Genomic DNA, 9,099 nt, shown 5'->3' with positions numbered 1-9,099 from the left:
TTTATGACACGGAGATTAATAACGCGTGGGTTACATCCAACACGCATCTGCCACTGCAAGTGCGTTTATACATGTTACAAGCCGAGCTAAAACCATAAATGGCTTTAACTTTTTTACCTCCGTTAAAAACCCTTCAGTTCAATTAATGTTTATATGGAAATTAAATCCTCTCGATTCTCTATTAGATCACCCTCTTATAAGGTCTGTCATTGGCATCATCATTATCACACTCCCCGTGAAACTATTTCACTGGGCTTCCAAGTGGAGACCACATACGCACGCGCGGAGGCAAACAAACCCTAAAATGCTCCTAATCCGTATTGTTCCATTACGCACGCAACCTTACATTGATTCCCTGTTGAATTTTGAAGTTCATGTTTAAAGACACGCCCCTCCCAAACCTGACGCGAGATCACATGACCCTTTGTGGCCGCGGTCAGCTGATGCGGCGTCACATGCCTAGTCCCCAGTAACTGCTCAGTTCAATAACAGGAGGAAGGAGGCGAGCAGAGACGGATAATAAAATCCAGTGAGAGGAGTCAGCGAGCTCTGTTGCATTTACCGCTGCGCGAGGACTGTACGCAGCCATGGGGGTGTCTCGCCTGATCCTGCTGGTACCGCTGCTGCTCGGGTGTACCGCCCTGGTCAGGTGAGGGGAGCTCAAAGGTGGGGGTGTTGCTGCACCGGCATTCGGCCCTTTTAATCCACAAAGGTGTGGGATTTGGAGCGCCGCCCAGTCTGGCGAAGAGTTAAGCGCTTGTACTCGTGCTAACAATTAGGTTGTTAGTGTAAAATGTCCATCTTTTTACTTTTTTCATAGTTTTGCCTTATGTCACGAGGGTCACCTTCAATCAGCCTTGTTTACAGCTAACTGCACTAAATATTCTGAGTATTTTAGTTTCACTTTCCCACAAAATGTTGGATTACAAGGACCAGCATGGCAATGACTGACGGAAAGTCACACGTATGACATGAAGTCAAGTGACAGATGGCAGAGCTCTCAAGTTTTCAGGTTCTATGTAGGACTGCCTTATCCTATCCAGATCTGTTTTTCGTCGCGTGCTGGGTGTTGCAGCTGTATTTAACACGTTAAACAGTAAAATCTCTTAGGATAAATGTGCAAAACAAACTTTCATTCACAAACACTCGAATTTATCACCATACGAGCTACGTTCTTTACCATAAATCGGTACCACAGGAGATTGTGAAAAATGCACATAGTTTTAACACTTACGATGCACAAATACGTATACCTTCTTTTGTTTACAAGTTCAGAAATATAATGCCGTATAATTGATTAAAGACATGCACATCACAAATAGTGAAACAATATTCAAATATCCATAACAAACAAAAAATAAGGGAGAATAATTAAGACACGACAGTTCATTGATTTCACTTCTACCGATCTACTTTTAATATCAACAGGGATCCATGATAAATACAGTTCCTCATGTAAAGCTTCCCTGTGTGTATATGTGTGTGTATGTGTATGTATGAAGCGTTTCGGTGGAAATATTGAGAACCACCTTCTTCAGGACAGCACAAGGGGAATTTTTTTTAATGTTACTGTCTACCGGTACCCTGCCCCCTTGGTGTGTGGGATCCCTCTCGTTTTTGCAATAACCAATGAAAACCAGTACTGAAAGTCCCTGAATTCAAAAAAATACCTGGGATGGACGTGGTACTCATGCACGGAATAGGGCTGTGTTCTCCCCTGAGAACATTTTGGAAAAAAAGGTGCGTGTAGTGCATTTTAGAGTGCGATTTTCATACACATATGCCCAAAAGTCATTGGTCATTTTAGTGTGCCAAGGAAACCAAACCATCTCCAGGAGATGACCTTTTGTTTTTCAGATTTACCATGTGCTTGCCCCATATATAAGAAATTGCATCCAGTATCTTAAGACCAACATTTCCTTCATTGGTGCCTTTCCACATGTAGTGCACCCCTTGTGCCCAGAATTACATAGACTGCTAGTGTTTTGTCAAACATGCATTCATACTTCATTTGTGCCCCCTATGTCAAACATTACCTCCAGTATGTAAGGGCAGCCATTTTTCAATTGGTAGATTATTTTGAATTGTTTGGATAATCTGCAATATATCGGCACCAGGATTTGGTAGTGAACGACCCCATAGGCCAAAAATTACCTTCAGTATGTTGGGCCTGCATGTTGCCGTCTCTGTACCCTTCCCCCGCCCCCCCCCCCCGTTGAAATATTGCTGCGACTCGAACCCCTTCACCCCAAAGAAGTAGGCACCTGCGGTAGTGTGAAGAGAGACATGCCTTCCGGCACAAAGGTGGAAAGAAACAGAACTTGGGGGCATGCCCGGCTCCAGGAATTTGTATTTGGGTGGGCCAAGGGTGCACTTGGGTGGGCCACTGCGGGCTCTATTTGTCGCATATATGTCTAGGCAAGCCTGCTTCAGGGCCCTCCTTTATCTCTCCTTAGTCTTACAAGGCCCAGTAAAATGCACTCTTTTCCAAATCTCTTTCTAAATATTATCACTCTCAAAAAGTGTTTTTTCCATGTAATGTTCCTTTGATGGAATGAGGAGGTTGCTGAGGTGGGAGTATCCGGCAAGTGACACTTCTCGGGCTCCCTCTCTGCGAGTCTTCAGGGAGAATCCCTCTTCATTACTACCTCCGCCTGACCCCAGACTCTGCAACACACTCCCTTGCAGGCTTGGTTATCCACTACTCCTCTCCAGTGCACTTTATCTCACAGCTGACCTTGGGCCCCAGCCCCATATCAGGCACCATCGGGCTCCACTTTCATTTTTCCCGGTAAAAACATTAGTAAAATCACCTTCAAACTTAAAACATTGAATATAGCGGTAAATATAATTATCACGCACTTTAAAGTATGTTCCACAGAGGCCCTTATGACCCGACTGCTAATTAAATAAAAACAGAAAGGCCATGATGCGAAAGCGTTTTTTAGCGCTGCACCAATAACCTCTTTCTCCATAAATAACCTTTACTACCACCTTCCAACAGTGCCCCTCATCCCTCCATGGCCCCCCTATTGACCTCCTCCTCGGATTCCCTGACTGCCACCCTCCACTAGTGCCCCTCATCTCTCTGTAGCCCATTCCCCTCATGACCTCCTCCTGAGACTCCCTCACTGCCACCCTCCAGCAGTGCCCCTCATCTCTCCATACCGCCCCCCTCCACCCCATGACCTCTTTCTCGGATTCCCTCACTGCCATCCTCCAACAGTGCCCCTCATCGCTCCATAGCCCCCCCCTCACGACTTCCTACTCAGATTCCCTCACTACCACCCTCCACTAGCGCCCCTCATCTTTACGTAGCCCCTCTCTCATATGCATTTCATTTGTTGAACAGCGCTACTCATATCCGTGTAGTGTGTCAGTACTTTACACCACACACACATTATACAGAGACAATGAATCATACAAGTATGTAAATGAGTCTACAGGGAATGTCACATAAGCCAATGAGGATTACAAGGTGTATGTATCACATATCATCCATACTGGTGGGCAGTATATTTGAAGAGGGTTTGGTCTGGGGAAACACAACCTTAGCATTTAAAGAGTAATCCATGGGGTTCAGCTTTACTGATAAAAATGTATATCTGCCCAAACATACTCATTTTAGCAACATTAGAATAATGAAAGACTGGGGAAGTTCTAACTATATCACAAAAAAGAAAGCGAAGTTCTAACTATACCATTCATGTTTGTATGCAGCTCTTTGATGACAGTTCATTGCTCACTGTCCTATGTTAGGATTGTAACTTCTGAACTGCAAGTAGCACAAGGATCTCTGTGACAAAGGCAGTAACCCACTGAGCTTCCACATAAAATACAGTTCATCTGCATTTAAAAACTACTAACAGACAAAGTATTGCTCTCCAGCAGGATAATTTGTCCTGCATCGGCCATGATAATGATAAAAACTGTTTAAATGAAGCACTCACAGGTATGTGTCCTGCTGGGCCTGTGCATATTTTAAAAAGAAAAACAAATAGTAACACTTTCTCTTACCTACTCCATTAGTCAAACTTTGTGTCACAGCCTGATGTGATGAGCAGCTGCAGGGCTCAGGAAAGGTGAATAGGAATAAACAAACTTATTTTCTACTCCGCTGCACAGAAAAAGACATATCCACGCAGCAGAACATTGTGGCCTTTGCCATGTGGAGATGAAGGGGTGAAAAAATAAACAAAGCCTCGTTAACATGTAAATAGTCTTTTAAAGACCTATGAAGTACTCTGGTGCGGCTGCGATAATCCCTAAAACTGTCTGTGTGTGCGCGCCCGGAAGCTACCTCGGCCGGGCTGACACACACGACGTGTGCTTTGCGCGCTTGCCTTCAAGCCCTCGCTGCGAGGACCAAGGCTCCTGTTTGGGTGGGCCAGGCTCCTGTTTGGGTGGGCCTGGCCCACCCGCTAGAACAGGGCCTGCTTGGGGGTGAGAGTGGATCCCTTGGACGCGCTCAAAAACAGAGAAAAGTGGCGGTGAGTAGATAAAGGGATCCTGTGATGAGGGCGGATCCCCACGGTCGACTCGGGAGTGAGAAACAGACCCCTTTAGTCAGTGCTTTAAGTGGGATGAAGAGACGTGGGTCTCAAAGGGGTGTGGCCGATGTAATGAAGGGCGTGACTTAAAAACACCCAAGTTAAAAATCTGTGCTTGGCCTAGTGTGCCGCCGGCCTGTTATTTTGCTGTTTCTATCATTGCATCCAGATACAACAAGTAGTAACATTACATATACAACAAGCCAGGACTATTGGCTTTGCCAATGGTTGTTAGTTACATAAGATAACATTAGCAACAACTATGGCTTCGTTGTATATTACATTGAAAATACTTCAGTTCTGAAATGATGAGACTGAAAGCACTATAACGAGTCTTTGAAGTTACTGCAAAAGCAGTGAAGGGTGGTACTGCTCCTGAGCTAAGATTATTTATTTCACCGTTGGTGGTCGCAGATATCACGTTTTTCTCCTTTTTACCCTACTATTTCCTCATTGTGTTCGATCCCAAGTTGAGTTTGCTCAGTCCGAGTGCTGGGGTGCGCATCGCTCAGTCGTCCCCTGGCTGCGATTGCATTTTCTCCGGTTGAGGCCTGCAGTCGGGTAACGTTAGACGCGCGCCTTGGCCTTCACACCCCACAGACAGCAGTCGGCCAGCAGATGCCAAGGTTAGCTAGGGACCTACTGGAAACCCTGCAACTCTATGAGCAAACATGTCTTTTCCCCCATGGCAGAGACCAACCCTACAGAGACTTGACTGGTTGTGAGCGGTGCTGTCTGCAGGCCCTTGCTGTACTCTGGCAGGCGGATGTTGACGCTGCCTCGGGTTGGTTCCCCGGATTCCTGCTAACCCTTTGGTCTGACCACTTCGTCGCCCAGGGCTGGTGTCTGTCTGCTCTCTCCTCTGGCGCTGTAGTGGTTGTTTTTGTCGGTTTAGCTCTTACAGTTCTAGGTCACAAATCCTCTGAAGTATTTGCAAAGCTGCCCGTGTTGTTTCACCGGCTGCGGCAGGAGCTGCGCCTCGTGTTTTCGGTGCAGCCATTGGAGTGGCTGGGGGTGGCACTTGTGTTTTCAGTCCATGGTTCACTCTTTGAATGAGTGATTCTCACAATCACAGAAATATTCCCTCGCGGTGCTTACTAGGGGTGGCTAACATAGGTCCAGGAGGGGCAGAACCATGGCAATTTTTCTGAATATCCACGTAAGAAGAATTTGTCCACACTAAAATGGAAACAGTTTACGTAGGTGGAGCTAATTTTGAAAAATGGGTATCGTTCTGACCCTGCTACGCCTGGACGCCTCTGTTCAGAGACTCTTCATTCGTCCCTGAATGCATTTTTTGATGAAGGTTTAAGCCTGAAAATGTTCACGTTGGCGATCTGTGTAAGGGAACATTGCACCCTTTTATGGCATGCCCCAGCCCTCTGGCTTGCACATGCTATGCGGGAGTGAGGTCCCTCTCTGCAACACATAGTTTGACATCCCCCCTCCTCCCTCCCAGGCGGTAAGCACGCATCTACCAGCAGAGACCGACACCATGTGTGTCAGGCGCTTGAACCCAGGCTTGCCAGGACACGTTACGCATACCGCATTACACCCAGGCCTGCTCGACCGCAGTCTTCTGTCCAGGCGCGCAACACCCATTGGACTCACAGGGCTGATGCCCCCCCCCCCCCCCCCCCGTGTGTGGCAGCCCGGGGTGAGACAGCTTCCCGGCGCACACACAGCCGCACCCGAGCACTTCACAGGTCTTTAAAAGACCATTTGCATGTTAATGAGGCCTCGCTGGTGTTTCACCCCTTCTAAGAGCCCCTGCAGCTCCACTCTGCCTATGGCTTAAAAGATTCAGCCCCCCCCCCCCCCCCCCCCGAAATTTTTTCTTAGCCCCCCCCGAAATGTGGCGCCTGTGCTTCTGTCCAACAATAACTGTTCAGTGCAGGCTCGTGGGAGGGTACAGAACTGCCTTCCTGTTTTGCATCTTTAGGGCTGGAATGCTGAATTTCACATCCAGTACTCCTGTGCTTGGAGTTGATGTATCTTCCGTATAAGTAAGTGCTTTTACAGGTTGCAAACCTACATCTGCTAACACGAGTAATATTTTTATCCCGTCGTATAGAGTTGCCCGTGTTAGAACCGAACCAACCAGAAGACAACAAAAATGTCTCAGTTCCATGTTGAAGGTAGTGTAGTGATCAACCCCAAAGTAGAGTTTAATCAAACACCAGTCATTGTTTTCAGCATCCCAGAACGTTTGTGTACCACTCGAACAACCACAGGCAATATGTTTGAATCGACTTGAGCTTTATGCTCTAGGTGTTTGTGGAATGTACAGTGGTGACTGCGTCTCTCATGTAGAGATTCCATAGCTGCCCACTCACACGGTGCCACCGTGTGACATGCATTATCGCCCCATTCACACGGTCTCCCCGCGAGGAGCTGCTATCACAGGGTGGCAGGGTAAACGTGCTGAAAACCACTGTAAATAGTGGTTTTCCAGCTCGTTTTCCGAGGCTTTGAACTGCCGGGGCCATTAAGGTGTGTGATAACACCCAAGGACATAGGGACCAGCCTCGGCGCGCTTTTTTGGGGGAGGGGGGGGGGGGTTCAAAAGTGCCTCCTTCTAACCACTTCTGGCACGAGGCCCCGCCCCCTCATCAAATGTGAAATTGTTCAAGTTGGCAGCTATGAGTTTGTTAGGTTCCAGAGAGTCGGTTGGTGGAGTCAAGATAGCCACAGGAAGACATTGTTAAGGTGGCCACCTGGCATGGGCGCAAATTCAGGATGGTGAGTGTAAAAATTCAGGACAAGGGGTCAAAATTCAGGACAGGAGGTCAAAATTCAGGACAAAAATTCGGGGCAACAGATATGCTTTGCAGACACATCAGTGAATGTCATGCAATAGTATATAAATAAATTGGCTAGGAACATAAGCACAAGTCCCTTCTCCTGCCCTGTCACTTCTCCTACCCCGTCACCGCTCCTTCCCTGTCATTTCCCCTGCCCCGTCACTGCTCCTGCCCCGTCACTGCTCCTACCCGTTCACCACTCCTGCTCATGCCTAATCACTTCTCCTGCCCCCCCCCGTCCACTTCTCCTGCCCTGTTTACTGCTCCTGCTCATGCCTAATCACTGCTCCTGCCCTGTTCACTGCTCCTGCCCTGTTACCGCTCATGCCTAATCACCTTCTCCTTTCCTGTTGCTTTTCCTGCCCCGTCCCTTTTCCTGCCCCTTCACTGCTCCTATCTGGTCAGCACTCTTGCTCATGCCCGATCGCCTCTCCTGCCCCGTCACCTCTCCTGCCCCATCACCTCTCCTTTCCTGTCGTCTCTTCTGTCCCGTCACTGCTCCTGCCCTGCTCACCCTGTGTACAACATTGGCAAATTCCCCACAGTACTCTGTTTGGGGAAAGCTCCTCTGTAATCACGAACTACGCTCTCACTCGCACATGATATGCTAAAGGCAGGTGGCGGGCGCATTGTCGTTCCAAAGGGGATAATCGGTCTCAGTCGGAATGACAATGGGCCTGCCCACAGTCTGTGAGAGCTCAGGGAGGGGCTGCTGCAGCCTCTGGAGTTAAACAGACAAGTGCGAGCTGGCCCCTGAGAACTTTTAATCTCTTGGGGCTTCTCGCAGGGAATGCTGTAATGAATGTCCAAAATTACGGACAAAAGGCGTCCGTAAAAGGAATGATTATGGCCAACGGACATCACACCAAAATGTCGGACGGTCCGTTAAATTTACGGACGGTTGGTCACCCTAGACATCGTGTGCTTTTCTTGATAACCTCAAAGCAGTTTCTTCATCTCTTGACCGCCACATACTTGACAGCGAGGTCACTCGTCGCCAAGTTTGTTGACGTTGGTCAGTAAGTGATATACGCCAAGAGGAAAGTGCACCTTAAATAGTCAATATTTCTGGTGCACCTTTCTCTTGGCGTATATCTGTTTATCTGGTTTCCAGAGGCACTAAACAGTGGCAAGTGCCAGAAGTTGATGCACAGGACTGTTTACTTTAATTTATGTGAAGGGGAGTGTGGTGCGGAACCTATGGTCAGCTGCCGTTAGTTTTTGTGTCACGGTCATTGGTCAGTAAGTGACGTTGGTGACTGCAGAGCAGGGAAGGCCCCCAGAAGCAGTACAAGATTTGTCAGTAGCGCGCCTGTACATATCTTACCCTGCCTGCCCCCCTGTCTGTAGGTGTCATCGTGCTGTGGCACGCATTAAAAGGAATTATTGTCATGATTTTTTCCATCAAAAACTTGGGGGCTATTTTGAGTTCATTGGGTTTAGGCCAACTGCCTTAGTATTGCATTTAAGCTGAGCATTTTGGTTATTCAGTGGTTATCTTTCATACTTGAGGAGCTCAGTACACATCTTTAGAGGAAGAATAGGGCCATACTCTGCTTTTTTTGTCTGCTTTGCTTTTATGGGTAAGGACTGTACCCCGCGTTTTAAGAGTGATGCATTGCTGTTGCATTTGAAGAAGAACAGTAAAGGGTGGAGGTCTGGTAATTTGCATCATTCCTATAAGGAACTAGCATCAGCAAAGCCAATAGGTCTCGCCTATTCAAGAGCTATTGGCTTTGGCAACG

General features: G+C 47.7%; 1 protein-coding gene across 1 annotated transcript in view; it reads left to right on the top strand.

Moving 5' to 3' along the window:
- Nucleotides 1-416: 416 nt before the first annotated feature.
- The window catches only part of CTSD (cathepsin D), an 81,590-nt gene continuing 72,907 nt past the window's right edge, over nucleotides 417-9,099 (top strand). Inside the window, exon 1 of the mRNA XM_085644925.1 lies at nucleotides 417-649. Within this exon, the coding sequence (XP_085501051.1) occupies nucleotides 588-649 (62 nt within the window). The 5' untranslated portion in view covers nucleotides 417-587. The remainder of the gene's footprint in view (nucleotides 650-9,099) is intronic.

Source organism: Triturus cristatus, chromosome 3_1 (genome assembly GCF_964204655.1).
Source record: "Triturus cristatus chromosome 3_1, aTriCri1.1, whole genome shotgun sequence".
NCBI lineage: Eukaryota > Metazoa > Chordata > Amphibia > Caudata > Salamandridae > Triturus > Triturus cristatus.
The sequence above is the reverse complement of the archived record's forward strand: the minus strand, read 5'-3'. Positions and strand labels throughout refer to the sequence as shown.